The following is a 15,688-nucleotide window of genomic DNA, read 5'->3' on the forward strand; positions in this document are numbered from 1 at the left end:
TTCCTGTTTAGTTTCTATGTACATTTGTCTCAAAGTTGTACTGATATTCTAAAATTGGCACTAATTGTTTTCTTTTTTTGTCATAATAGTCATCTACAAACTGGCTAGCTACAAGACTCTTGGAAATTGGTTAATATTCACAAAAATAGGATTTTATGCCCTCTAGTGGCCACGGTCCATAACAACAGCATAACATCAAGTTTAAGGAATTGCATTTATTTATATATATATATATATATATATATATATATATATATATATCTTTATTACAGTAGTATGAATGTGTTTAAACGAAATAAAGTCAGCAATTTTATATTGAAGTCATATTTAAAACCATTAGCGTGCATCTACTGGTCATAGTCCGTAAGTGAAACTGTTTTATCAAGTTAGATATAGTTAACGTTAAAGAACACAAGAACAGTACTTCCGGTTGAATCATTCAAAATAAAAGCAAAATGGGTGTAATTACACAAAGTGGCCACAAGGGGGCAGTGTTTAGTCATAATTATTGACGCTGGTGACAAGACGGCCACCTGTTTACAAGCACTGTAGATGGCAGTTTAAAAATTAATAAATTGAAAAACAAAACTCATGAAAATGACGTTGGCTAATCTTCACCCACGTAAACCTGTAATGAATCATTCATTAGTTTACTGAATTCAGTTTATCCAGTATCTAAAACTTCCTACAGGAGGGGCGTACACCAAAACGTAATGGAATAAAAGTCCGACTTTGACACAAACACACACAGCTTCCACCATGGGCTTCTCGACGGCTGCAGCCCGGGCCACCCGGCTCCCTAGACTCTGGGCCCGGTCACTGCCGGTGGCCCGGTTCGGTCCGGAGCTGCATCAGCGGCCGTCTGCTGCAAGGAGAAACCTGAACGTCCAGGCGAGCACCGGGGCCGGGAAGCTGAGGACCATCGATGACCTGCCCGGACCAAGTATTGCCACGACTGCGTACTGGTTATTTGTCAAAGGATACACCGACAAGCTCCACTTACTGCAGGTACCAAAACTATTTTATTATTCATCTAAAGCTTGTTCTTCAGCACAATCTGGTCTCTTTCTCTTGCCTGTAAGAACACAATCTACCAGGGATGGAAGAAGCATCCAGATCCCCAAACTTAAGTAAAAGTACTAAAAGTTCCACACTGTGAAATTACTCCACTACAAGTAAAAGTCCTGCATTTAAAACTACTGAAGTAAAAGTACAAAAGTATCAACATCAAAATGTACTAAAAGTATAAAAAGTAAAAGTACTCTTTATGCAGAATGCACCTACACAAATTGTTTTATATATTTTTGCATTCTTTGTATTGATGCTTTTATGTAAGAAGATTTTAATCTAGTAAAGACAGTAAAAGTATTTTCTACCCACCAAAACTAGCGAGTTTCAAGTATTGCTGGCTACACATGGGCCTTATAATCCACAATAATTGCTCAAAATAAGTATATTTGGATTTATTTCAAGCAATCATTGTTTTTTCAAGTATTTCAATATTTTTGACTTATTTAAAGAAATCTTACAAAGAAAAATGTACTTACTGCACTGCCAAGCATGTATTTGCTTAATTCTAGTTATTTATTTCTTAATTTTTGTCAGTTAGTTTTTGCAGTGGCTGGCGATCTGCTCCAAAGATGGCAGGGGGTGGTCAATGATCCTGCCTGTTGTGTTTATCACCTTCTGACAGCATACCAGATAGTGATCCCATATGACAGAGCACTCTCTATGGAGGAGCGATAAAAAGTGACCAGTATCTGTTCATTCATACCATTCCTTTTCAGTAGCCTCAGGAAATGAAGGCGTTGTTGGGCTTTTTTAACACTGGAAGAGGTTTTAACAGAGTGTCAGAGATGTGGGCGCTGAGAAATTCAAAGGACTGGACCCTCTCCACACTCTCACCTTGTTTAAAGAGTTGTGGGAGGTCTGTTTTGCACTTTCTGAAGTCAATAATCAGTTCTTTTGTTTGTTTTTTTGCATTTAGAGTAGGGCTGGGCGATATGTCGATATTAAAATATATCGATATATTTTTAAATGTGATATGGAATTAGACCATATCACATATATTGATATAGTTCTTTTTTTTCTTTCTTTATATATAAATGTTGCCCTTACTAGGGTTTACACATTTAGTTCTTTTGTAATGTTTGTTATTCTTTTCTCATATAAATATAGTTATTTCAGAAAAAGATTGACTTATTTTATTTCATAGGCTATTTTTATTTAAGATATTTTTTTATTTAAATGTGCACTTTATGGAGCTTTGATTTTTCTTTAAAAAGGTACTCCTGTTGTTATACAGTATTTATATTCACTAAATAAACAGTTTTAATAAAACTACTTGTGACATGTCATATTTGGCTTTGACTTTGACTGAACATTTGCTCTCACTTTGTGCTAAAAATATCAGGACATATATCGTATATCGATATTCAGCCTAAATATATCAGGATATGACGTTTGCTCCAAGATCACCAAGTCCTAACTTAGAGTGAGATTGTTTATGGAGCACAGCTTAACCAGTTCCTCAATCTCCTGCCTGTACGGAGTCTCATCTCCTCATTATCGTCAGCAAATTTTACAATGGAATTCGATGCATGGACGGGTGTGCAGTCGTAGGAGAACACTGTCGGGCTCAGCACACAGCCTTGTGGAGTGCCAGAAAGTCAAGGCGAGACAGTTTGCTCACAGGTGTGTTTGGGATGATTGTATTAAATGCAGAACTATAGTCAATGAAGAGGACTCTTCCATAGCTTTCACTGTGCTCCAGGTGGCTCAGAGCTGAGTGGAGATGGCATCGTCTGTAGATCTACTCCGTCTGTAAGCAAATTGGTGTTGGTCAAAGTGTGGGGGGAGACTAGTCTGGAGATGTTTCAGTACGAGACTTTCAAAACACTTCATTATTATTGGAGTTAGTGCAACTGGCCTGTAATCATTAAGGCTGTCAATAGTGGATTTCTTTGGAACTGGTATGATGACTGAGGGTTTTAGACAGGTTGGGACTTTTTCCTGTCTAAGTGACTGGTTGAAGATGTTGGGAAACACAGCTGGTCTACGCAGGTTTTGAGTACCATCCGTGGGTTGGCTGATGTGAGTGTGTGCCTCACCTCATGTTCCTGGAGGATGAGCACACAGGAGTCTGTGTTCTGTGTCTGCAGTCCGGCTGAGTGTTTGTCCTCTGCCGGTGAGAAGTCCATGGAGGTGTGTGTGGCGTTCCTGCCCTTATGGTTAGTCATGTTCTGGACGCCCTGCCACACCTGTCTGGGGTTTTTGTTTTTGAGGTGATCCTTGATCTTGTTTTTGTAAGCTCTGGCTACTCTGTATTGGATGAAGTCTCCTGACCTGAAGGCAGTGCCCCAGGGTCTGAGGAGTGATTGAACTTCCTGATTCATCCAGCGTTTTTTGGTTTGGGGAAATCCAGATATGTTTCTTTACAGTCACTCTTTCCGTGCAGTGTGTTATGTAGTGTGAGTGTCCGAGACGGTTAAAAATATCAGCAGTTACTTTTAGCTCAATTTGATTTGGGAATCAAATAAGTCAACAATCCGCATTCACTGGCAAGAGCACTTTTTTATTTCAGCCGAAGAGAGAGAAGATCTTTGCAAGACTGGAGCACCAGTTGGAAGAAAGGTTGCACAGAGCAGCGACACAAAACAATCAATTTTTTTATTAACCTTTATTTAACCAGGTTATGTCCCATTGAGATCCAAGATCTCTTTTTCAAGGGAGACCTGGCCAAGAAACGGCAGCACATAGAACGTTTCAACACATAGTCACAAACATTGGTCAACAATACAAATACATACAAAAACAATTGAATTGAAAAAAATGGTTAAAAGAGTTTGCACTCAAATAAAACATCTACACTCCTGAAGTCTGGATGTGATGGAATTTAACATGGATTTGAAAACATTTAGTGATATCAGGCTTTGGAGTTTGAGCTCTTGTTGCAATAAGTTCCAAGTATTCGGAGCTGAAAATCTAAAAGCTTTCTTCAAAAGCTCCCAAAACTCCAAACCCATAACTATTCATAGTTTACAACGCCTTTTGACTTCACTCTGATTGGTCACTTATTACAGTAATGCACTCACAAAGACACAGACACATTTTTTTCATGTTTTACAGGAAATTGTCAATCATACTTAATGATCCATAGTTTCTGGTAAAGTAAAGGAAATTTTCCAGTCAGCACAAGACCATGTTGCAACGAGCGGACACTGTCCTCACATGACATTGAAAGAAAAAAAAAACAATAGTAGAGAGAGAAAAAAACAGTAGCAGAAAGTAACCACAACAGTAACATAATACAGGCTGTGTGTAGATGTCCAAGTCCTTGTGTTCAAATAATTCCCTCTTTTTATGTGCTCAAACCAGTCCTGGAGCCCTGAGAGAGCTCCCTCAGCCCATACACTATGTTGATTGTCTTAGTGACAGCCTTAGCTGCCCTCTGATGAGGGGCGTATGCTGGGATCAACAACAGTGAGATGTGGTCTGACAAGCCTAAGTGTGGCAAGGGTACATGCTTGTTATTACTGTACAGCCTGTCCAGAGTGTTGTTACCTCTGGTGGCACATTTCACGTATTGCCTGAAATTAGGTAACACTAACAGCCTTCAGGCATGATTCAAATCATCAGCGCTGATGTGGACAGCTTGGCTTGATGTGGCTTGTTGCTGTTTGTTGATAGTGCTGTGTAGAGAAGCTAAACTAGTGTTTGCAACCGGAGGAATATATACGGCCGTGATGATAACTCCTGTCAGTTCTCCGGCGGGTGTAAGGAGTTGCACATGATTGTAAGAGCCTCCAAATCAGCAGAACAATGTCTGTGTCTAATTCTGCTGTTGCTGCACCATTCCTCATGCACATAAACAAAGAGCCCGCCTCCTTTGCTCTTACTGGTGTCTCTGCTGCGGTCCTGCGTGTCCTGCAACAACACCGTAGCTTTGGGGATCAGCAGGTGTAACCAAGTCTCTGTTCCTATTAATACACAGCAGTCCTGTACCCCAGTAGTTCTCAACCTTTTTGAGTCGCAACCCCCAATTTAACATGCATGTTGTCCGTGATCCCCCTCACTGAACAGAATCTCACATGCACAGTTCAGATCACCCAAAAAAAGAAACAAAATGACCGAAAAAAGGAAACAAAATGACAAAAAAAGACACAAATTGACCACAAAATGATAAGAAAAGACACAAAATGACCCAAAAGAAGAAACAAAATTACCAAAAAAAGACACAAATTACTAAAAAAAAAAGACATAAATTGACCACAAAATGATCAAAAAAAAGACACAAAGAAGACACAAAATTACAAAAAAACACACAAAATGACCAAAAAAAAAGACATTAAGTGACCAAAAAGAGTAAAACACATTAACACATGAACACAGTGGAGACAGAGCTGACCTACAAAATGATTTGGCGACCCCCAGAAATCATCTCGCGACCCCAATTGGGGTCCCAACCCCAAGGTTGAGAATAGCTGCTGTACCATACACAGCAGTCTCGCGAAAATTGGATTTAAGTAAATTTCACATATTAGCCGCAAAATGTGCACAACTTTTAAAACTAAAAGTATCAATTACAACATATTATACACACAATAAGACTTTCAGATGTATTTTATTACTGATGAGTTACCATGTTTATAGTATTTCAGTCTTGTAGGTGAAGCTAATCTTTGTACTGTTGAGTAGTTTAATGAGCTGATTATATGTTTTTGTTAAACATTTTAATCTGGACAGTAAAGAAAGTCATTGCAGCTGTAATTATGTGATAAAGTAGGTCAAAATGTCTCAAAGATGAAAACATATTAGTTTAAATTCAAGCCATTCTTATAATTTTGCACACTGACATAATTTTCTAGGATGTACAGAAGAGGATTTACGGGCCCATCTGGCGTTCCAAGTTCGGCCCATTTGACATGGTCAACGTGGCGTCTCCAGAGTTCATATCTCAGGTGAGCCGACAGGAGGGCTGCCGCCCAGTCCGAGCCCAGCTGCACCATTGGAAGGAGTACATGGACATGAGAGGACATGCCTACGGTATGCATACGGGGTGAGTGAAGACGGACCAGAAAATTACTCTAATTATTTCATTTGTTTGTTCTTCCTACAAACTCAAAGTAAATATTTCATTAACATTAGTAGTCTTTTAATTTTTCACATAGAAGTTTGTGTTTTCATGAGTAAGGCACTGCATAAAACCACTAAAAAAAGTATGTGAGAGAGGCAGGAGTTCCTCAGGGCTTCCTCCCTGTGCCACTTGAGTTTGTGATCTGATCACGCTCTTTTGCTGTCTAGAGGTCCACCGGACTGGTACCGAATTCGCAGCATCCTGAACCCCAAGATGCTGAAGCCGCAGGAAGCGACCGCCTTCACCCCAATCATCCAGCAGGTGGTCGGAGATCTGCTGAAACACATCGAGCGCCTTCGAACTCACAGCGCGGACCAGGCCACTGTTCTAGATATGGCAGCTGAGTTCTACAAGTTTGGCTTTGAAGGTGAGAATTACTCAAGAAGTACTTGAGTTTGAGGTTCGGAGGCTGGTTATTGATTCTTTTGACCTCCTGCAGGTGTCTCCTCCATCTTGTTTGAGACCAGGCTTGGCTGCCTGCAGGAGCAGATTCCTCCAGACACGTTACGCTTCATCGCCGCCGTGGACGAGATGCTGACGCTGTCTGACATCGTGATCTTCTTCCCTCGCTGGAGTCGCAGCATCCTCCCCTACTGGAAACGATTCGTTCAGGCCTGGGATGTCCTCTATGAAGTTGGTATGAAGCAAAAGAAACATCGAAAGGACACATTTAACCCATAAGAACCCACGGTGACACCCATGTAACAAACACTTTAAATATTCTCGAACAGGGGTCTCAAACTCAAATTACCTGGGGGCCGCTGGAGGCAGTATCAAAAGGACCAAAAAAAGACACAAAATTACTAAAAAAAGACACAAAATGACAGAAAAAAACTAAATTTCTTCAAAAAGACACAAAATTACTTTAAAAAGACACAAAATGACAGAAAAAAACGAAATTACTTAAAAAAAAAGACACACAAAATTACTTAAAAAAGACACAAAATGACAGAAAAAAAACTAAATTACTTAAAAAAGACACAAAATGACAGAAAAAAACTAAATTTCTTAAAAAAGACACAAAAAAGACAAAATGACTAAAAAAGACACAAAATTACAAAAAAAGACACAAAAAAGACAAAATTACTTAAAAAAGACACAAAATGACAAAAACGACACAAAATGACAAAAAAGACACAAAATGACAGAAAAAAAACTAAATTACGTAAAAAAAGACACAAAATGACAGAAAAAAAAACTACTACTGTTTTTACTACTTAAAAACAGACACAAAAAAAGACAAAATTACTAAAAAAGACACAAAATTACTAAAAACAAACAAACATCATAAATATGTTCTGTGTGGTTCACTTGGTCTGTGATATATCCCCCATAACTTTCCTTTCTGGATAACTGGGTGTGGGTTCTTATGGGTTAATGCAATTCACTGACAGGTCAGTACAGTGTTTGGTGTTTGTGTTTTCATGTGGCAGCCCAGACCCTCATCAACAGGAGGGTTGCTGAAATCAAAGCTCAGAAGAGCAGGGGCGAGTCTGCGGAGGGCCTGTACCTGACCCACCTGCTGGCGTCTGACCAGATGTCCATAGGCGAGGTCTACACCTGCATCACCGAGCTGCTACTGGGAGGAGTGGACACGGTGAGGCACCACTTAGAAACATGAAGCCTTCCAACATTTTCATTTTTTCATTTATCCTTTATTTATTTCTCGAGGAATCATTGAGGGCAACCCATCATTTACAATGATGTCGAGAGTACAGAGAAAACACAAAACAGAGTAGAGAGAAAACACAAAACAGAGTAGAGAGAAAACACATGCAAAAACATTAAAAACAGTTACAGTGAAAGGCAGAGTTATTAGTTATCATAGTTTTATACTGGCCCATAGTTATAATTGTGTTGAGTTAGAAGAAATATCAGTCTGGGATCATGCGCCTGGTTGTGTGTGTGAGTGTGTATTGGTCTGTAGTTTATCTAAGCCTGCTACTTCTTTCACATTTATGACTGTGTGGTCAGAGATCTCTCATGTTTGCAGTCACTAATTTGCCCGTTTATTCACTATTTGTGAATTGTTTGTGAACAGTGTTGAGGCTGATGCTGATACCGATTTTATTTTTTATTTTTATTTTTATTATTTTTTTTTTAAACTTTTGATACCTTTTTTTTATTTTTTTTTTTATTTTTTTTTTTTTTTTTTTTTTTCCACATAAATACATGACAAACCACGAAAAAGGGGGGAAAAACAAACAAACAGCACAGCACGCAGACAAGGAATACAACAAAAGAAATAAAATTAAATAAAAATAAGAAAATAACATAAAATGAAAAATAGTAAGTTACCACTGTGTTACCTATACATCTTTCATTTACTGACAGTCATTCAGTCATCCGCACAGATATACAAGGCCGTACAGTCCACATGGTGTAAAAAAATTTATACCGATTTTAGAGGGGAAAATTCACGGATAACCCATATGGTGGCTGATATAGTAGAAAAAAAATTGAGCTGCAATTAAAATACATTTTTTTATGTGGGTTGGGTACATTTGCAGAGTGGTGAAAAATCTGTGCACAGAGAGCTACTTTCTCAAACATAAAACTCAAGTCGGGAGGCTTTAAGAGCCCCGGCTCTAACATGTGGTTCTGGTTTTCCTGCTGAAAAAACGCATCTTCATCAAAAACTTGTTGTTGTTTTGCCACAGAGCTTATTTCTGCTGCTTCAGGGTTGGCCTGCAAAAAGCGAAACTCATAAACTTTGAAATAAATCATCTTACGCCCCAAGTTAGACTTCTGAGAGATAAATAGCTCAGAAAACAATGAAATAGTTAATCTAACGACTCTGTTGCTGACAGTGAAACCAGGACAACCTGTCCTGAGGGAACCAAAGCGTGCAGCAACGCACACAAGTGCTGGTTGGAGTGATGCATGTCTGAGCAGTGGCAGAGCTCGTCGGGCAGCATTCCCAGGCGCAGTTGAGGCTTGTTACATTGTTTTACTCTGACCTTCATATCTGAGCTGTGGTAGAGAGTTGATTTGAAACAGCACACTACAGTAGGCCTGTCACTATAATTACTATATCGACTAATCATTCGATATATAAAAGTGGACACGATAGTTTTTTTAAGGACTCAGTATATTGACTTTTTGTGCTTTTTTGTGTTGTGTTTAAAGTAATGCTGCAGATGTTTGACAGGCAGTTTGAATTGCAGCCATTCCAGCTGTTTATATGTTTACTTTAATAATTGAATAATATAATACATAATGACCAACTCATTGCAATATTTTGTAAGCAGAGCTTGAAAGTCTATTTTATTTGTTTTGGTTTTACTTTATTTATTTATGTTTTCTTTATATAGTAAATTTGTCTCAAACTTTGTGGAAGGGTTCTTTTTTTTATCCACTTGTGTTTTGCTGCATTGCAAATTATTGGTAATCCTTTTTGACATGTATTGAATTAAAAACTAAATGACTAAATATAAAAAAGATTTTTACTGTCAAAACTCAAAACTTTCTCAGATCAACGTTCTATGGCAATTATGGAAATTTATGGGAATTTGTGGAAATTATTAGCCTGGGTATACCCAGACTGCCTTGCGCGCTCGAATTTAATTTCAAACCTCCATCCAGTCTGGAAACCACGGCAGTTTCTTAGCCCTGTTTTAGGGATCCAATCACAGAGCGGGGAGGGACTGCAAGACGATGACGCGTACTACTCGGCACTTGGAAGCTTGTAGTTTTCCGGATCCAACATGGCTGCTGCAGACGCGAAACTCTCCTTAGCTGTAGATGGTGTTTTAAATAGTTTAGAGCGAAAGTTGAAAGGCGAAAGGTCTCTCAACGGCTCAACCCATAAAATCAGTGGATGTGTGTTGAATGACATGATGGGGAATAAAGCGTGAAAATAAATAATCTTGCAGAAAGCGAGAACTGGAGAAGCAAAGCAGCAAACAACACTCTCTCACAGACACACACACAACAAACATCCATTTCTGTTGCTCTACTACGTCATCTGGTATAACTGATCTGATTGGCTAAGAGCTACCTACAGACGCTTTTGATAGACATTCTAAGCGCCCAATAAACGGCTCCGGAGGATCGTAAACCACACCTCCTCTACGGAGAAATGCATTGTAGGTTGCCAGACTAGACCTCATTTGAGAATAGTCTGGTGTTAGCCAGGCTAGGAAATTATCAGGATTTAACTGAAAATTGGGGGTGTAGGGGTATCTGGTTCAGATACACATTGCCTCCAGCAGGGGTACCAAAATATTTAGAGGTAAAGCTAATTTAGGTCAATTTTGCTATCGGAAATTGACTAAATTAATATTTAATACTTTAAATGAATTAAAGTTACTCAAGGGGCACCACCTATTCACTTAGGAATAGGAAAAGATAGCAAATCATAGTTAATCAGTCTCATAAAGTTAACAAATTATCCATTTGGAACATTGATCAGCTAAAGCTTAACAACTTGTTCTTGCTTACTAACTGCCCAGTACTATACCACAGAGTCCAGAGTTGAAAGGGGAAAGCAGCACTCCTTTTGAGGAAGAATCTGGTTCCTGGTTGGGTTTTGGTGGTGGTAGCGTTGGTTGCTGTTGGCTCCAGAAGCTTGGTGAGGGTCTCTGTGATTATGTCCAGTATAGATCACAGGCAGGAAACTTAGAAGCGTTGTGGTGGGCCCACTTGGTTTGGGCCTCACCGGCCTTCCCTTAGAGCTGGAGACAGAGGGGAATGGCCTGGTCTTCTGGAGTGCAGACCAGGACAGCAGGCATGCTGTCCCCCAGGGAGTTGAGGAGAGAAGAGAGAGAAGGGATGGCTGCAGGACACTTTTGTGTCTCAACCTGGAAGTTGTATTTCCTGTTGGTATCAGCCAATGAGACGCCTTTAGGTATCTGCAGATACCTGTGGGGGTAGGGGTCGTTTGTCTTTGTTTGGGGGACAAAGAGGGACCTCCATCTTGAAGCATGGAGAGAATTTGTTGACAATTCTCACTGCATTCAGTCTTTAATCCAAATGAACCTTCTGGAGAAGCTGTGAGCCCTACAGGGGTAATTTAAACAAACTGCATCATATCCAAACATAAATATAAACAGTTTGTTTTGTCATAAACAGACATGCAAATTAATACAATTAAAAAACATTATTTCATACATTTCAACAGATTTATTTGTAAGTAGAACTTTATCAATCAATTCTTTCATTGAACAACAATAACATGATAGATATAGATAGATAGATATAAAATATATTTCCCCCAATTATATTTAAGTTCCCTGTTTAGGGCCAACCTTCAATTTGGTAAATTCACAGTTTATTCCCGTTTATTCCCGTTTATTCCCATAAATTCCCGTTAATTCCTAGCCTGGCTATCAGTTCACCTGCTCTGCATCTGAATCCTAATTTGAGCCTGACAGATGGATCGTCATGACATTTAGTTCACATGTCCGTGCCCTCCTCTGAAGAACTCTGATGGACAATAATCTCATTCCTCCTTCCTGTTCTCAGACCTCCAACACCCTGTCATGGTCGTTGTACCACTTGGCGAGGGACCTCAGGGTTCAGGAGCGACTGTACGCGGAGGTGGACTCTGTGTGCCCGGACAGACGCCAGCCGACCTCAGAAGACCTGAGCAGGATGCAGTACCTGAAGGCCGTCATCAAGGAGACCTTACGGTGAGCCGGAGTGGGAACGGCAGCTCTTCTCACTGTACTGAACCACTAGAATCTGTTCTTTAAAAAGAAAAGGACAAAAGATTTGTTCAACAAATCGTTCCGGCTATGACTGTGTATCTGTACCCACTGAGCCGAAACACACATTCAATGGAAGATATATTAAAATATCAGACATAAAGCAGTTAAAAATGCATCACATATGATTTGACAAACACAGAAAATGCAGGCCAACAGTCACAGACTCAGACTGTGCAGGAATGTCAGTGGGCCCGGCCAAACTACTGTACTTCCTATTCTGAGAAGCTTGAGGAATTCCTAATACTCCAGATCGGAAAAAAAGAGGAATTCATGGGTCAGACCTTAAGCACGGACTACATTAGGAATACAGAACCAGCATAGAAACTGTACTGCTCTTGTTCTTTGCTCTTGTTCTTTGGATCCCGTTTGTGTATCTTGAGTATCTCTTTGTATCTGTTTTTGATATCTTTTCATTAGATTCTGCATAATGCTGTCTTTTTAAGAAACTCTTGTCATCTAGATTTATTAAGATTTTCCACAACATGTTCAGTTCTGCTCGCTGAGTGAGCAAAACCCTAACTGAGAACTAACCCTAACCCTAACTGAGAACCGTATCACATCATTTGATTTATTTTTACAGGAAATCTCTTTTAGTCCTTTCAAAATGAAAGTGTTTGTTATCAAAACAGGCGACTCTCACAGGTCTACCATACTTTTCAGGGAAGCTATTCAGCACGATTCAGTATCTACTTTCCAACAAATCTTTTTTATTTATATATACATATATATATATATATTTTTTATATATATATACAGTACAGGCCAAAAGTTTGGACACACACCTTCTCATTCAATGCGTTTTTCTTTATTTTCATGACTATTTATATTGTAGATTCTCACTGAAGGCATCAAAACTATGAATGAACACATATGGAATTATGTACTTAACAAAAAAAGTGTGAAATAACTGAAAACATGTCTTGTATTTTAGATTCCTCAAAGTAGCCACCCTTTGCTTACTAGAATATAAGACATGTTTTCAGTTATTTTCACACTTTTTTAAACTGAAAATATTTGGGTTTGAAGATGAATATGAGACAAAGGATCAGTATTTTAGCTTATATATATATATATATAAGCTGAAATACTGAGGATAGGATCAGTATTTCAGCTTATATATATATATATATATATATATATATATATATATATATATATATATATATATATATATATATATATATATATATATATATATATATATATAAGCTGAAATACTGATCCTTTGTCTCATATTCATCTTCAAACCCAAATATTTTCAGTTTACAGGAAAAATAAAGGAAACTACCTCGTTGTTCCAGTAGTTTTGGAGGGGACTGTACCTGCATTTACCCCAGGTCACGTTTTTCTCTGATTTGGAGCTTAGTTGTCATGTTTTTTTCCCTCCCACAGCCTTTACCCTGTGGTACCAGGAAACGCACGCTTTGTTTCAGAGAACGAGGTCGTTGTCGGCGACTACTGGTTCCCAAAGAAGGTAGGGAGAAGAAAGGCGTGATGCACCTTCAAGTGCTTCTGTAACCTGAAACTGATGTGCTTCTTAAATCCACTTTGTTCTTCTTTTCTCCTCAGACTATGTTCCATCTGTGTCATTACGCATCCTCTCATAATAAAGAAGAGTTTGTAGACGCAGAGCTTTTTGTCCCGGAGCGATGGCTCCGTTGTGGAGCTCCCCGGGTCTACCCTCACCACCCGTACTGCTTCATACCCTTCGGTGTCGGGGTGCGAGCCTGTCTGGGGAAGCGGGTGGCGGAACTGGAGATGTACTTGGCTCTGTCCAGGGTGAGTGACAGACAGATGGAATATCTTCTTCTGTGTATTTTAACCCATTGACGCCTGAAACGCCTGTAAAACCTCTGGGCGATTTTAAAATCAGCCCCTTAAACCTGAAGTTTTTCTTGAAATTCAACAGAAGTGTTAACGCTTCTATTAAATAATAGATTTTTCAGCCTCTGTAGCAGATAGAAATGAAATTCAAAAAGTATTTCAGAGCTTATACAAATACTACAAAACGACGTATCCGCTTTCCAGGCTTCAATGGGTTAAAGGCTTCTATTGACAGTTTGTGTCATCTTGCAGCTAATGCAGCACTATGAGGTGCAGCCTGAAGATGGTGCACCTGTGGTGGAGCCTAAAACTCGAACCCTGCTGATCCCCGCAACGCCCATCAACCTGCGCTTCCTGCCCAGAGCCTGAGGAGGGCGCTGCTGAGGATCAACAGCACAGGTGATTAAAATCAACATTTCTGCAGGCTGCAAACAAACTAAACGCATCCCTGCAAGTCTAACAAAATCTGTCTAACTCTTGGGACTTTGAGTGCAGCGTAGTGCTTAGGAGAATAGTTTGGCATGTTTAATCAGAGTGGCACTGTAGAAATCAATGAATAAAAACTAAAATTACTGACTGGAGGGACCAATATAAAGGGAATTTCTGTTATATGTTTATTGTTTATTATTAAAAGGATCCCCATCAAATAACAATGATGATATAAAAACAGTGAAACATTGTAGACATCATTATTCAAATAAGTTGTTACATTCATACAGTCCATTCCCTACTCACAAATTTAAATAATGCGTTCTCAAATGCTACTTTAAAGATATTTTATTTCCTGTTTCCCAAAGGCCAGGGTGATCTTACCCCCAGTCTGGCATATATCAGTGATAAGCAACATTTATTGTGATGCATTTTTATTTTTTCTTAATTTTCCAATTGGAATAAACAACTCCCACTTGTAACCTCAGCGGACAAAAATGTCCCACTTCTTACAGCTGCTAAAAGTCAGTATAAATTAGTGTTATTTTCCTTTTTCCTTTTTTCCTGAGTCCTTTTTTATTTATTTTTATTTTAAAGCCTATTTTTTCCCCTGTCTGGGATATGTTAGTCTTGTGAAAAATAGTAAAAAGTATATTTTGAAGCTCTGGTTGAAAGCCTGATATAATAGAATGATTTGATGATGTAATGGATGTGGGGTCAGAAATGTTGGTTTTAATGGGTTTCAATGGAGACACTTTTGTCCTAAAGAGTCTGAGTGTGTGTCTATAAACAGTTTTTATACTCATTAGACTTATTGTAGGAGCTGATGTTCCAAAATGTGAATAAAATCTGCCGAAAATGAACGCAATCTGTATTAAAGTGTCACACTCTGTAATTGTTTATTTTACTCTAACTTTTTACATCACCTTAACTTAAACAAGGTCGTCAGGCTGCACTTATGTAATCAGTTAACAAGTTGAAGTATATCCAGCTTATATAACGGTGCTTCTAACACAGCTAAAGCCATAAATATGTTTTTTTTTAATGCACATGAAAATGCATGAAACTGTGAGCTAATAGCAGCTTCAAAGAGCCTCCATAGGATTTAATTTTATCTGTGATTTATGATAACTTGTACATAAAAATGAATGGGGGGAAAAAACGGATGAATGGTTAAAAATCTCTGTAACCTCTATAATTGTGTTATTGTGATGCTACTCTGCTTTAAATGCTATTGCAGATACACAAAGATGTATTTTAAATGTATTTCTTTACGATCTCATCTTTCATCCCACTTTGTGTTGCAGAGATAAAAATAAAACATTTTAAAAAAAGAAGCGTTGTTATTCTGATTAAACACCTTGGTTAGATAAAGTTAAATTGTTGCTGTTTTGCGTGACACAATATTCAATATGTCATTTAAAAGAGATTATTTTAATGTCTAATTGGAGTAAATCGGCCATGTCATATTTTATTTCTGGCCTGAACTTATTTATCTGTGTTTTGGTGCCATTGTTTGACAAAACAGATGCTCACAATAAAGCACTGAGGCTCTGAGTGTTCCTCTGCTGCCTCCTGCTGGCTTCAT

General features: G+C 38.7%; 1 protein-coding gene across 1 annotated transcript; it reads left to right on the top strand.

Moving 5' to 3' along the window:
• Positions 1 to 591: 591 nt before the first annotated feature.
• Positions 592 to 15,437, top strand: LOC131963137 (sterol 26-hydroxylase, mitochondrial). Its single transcript, XM_059328286.1, has 9 exons — positions 592 to 1,008; positions 5,868 to 6,058; positions 6,304 to 6,503; positions 6,576 to 6,773; positions 7,570 to 7,733; positions 11,603 to 11,769; positions 13,240 to 13,321; positions 13,417 to 13,626; positions 13,924 to 15,437. Exons 1-9 carry the CDS (start codon positions 760 to 762, stop codon positions 14,038 to 14,040), a joined length of 1,578 nt encoding a protein of 525 aa, XP_059184269.1. The 5' UTR covers positions 592 to 759; the 3' UTR covers positions 14,041 to 15,437.
• Positions 15,438 to 15,688: the final 251 nt, after the last annotated feature.

Source organism: Centropristis striata, chromosome 24 (genome assembly GCF_030273125.1).
Source record: "Centropristis striata isolate RG_2023a ecotype Rhode Island chromosome 24, C.striata_1.0, whole genome shotgun sequence".
In the NCBI taxonomy this organism is placed as follows: domain Eukaryota; kingdom Metazoa; phylum Chordata; class Actinopteri; order Perciformes; family Serranidae; genus Centropristis; species Centropristis striata.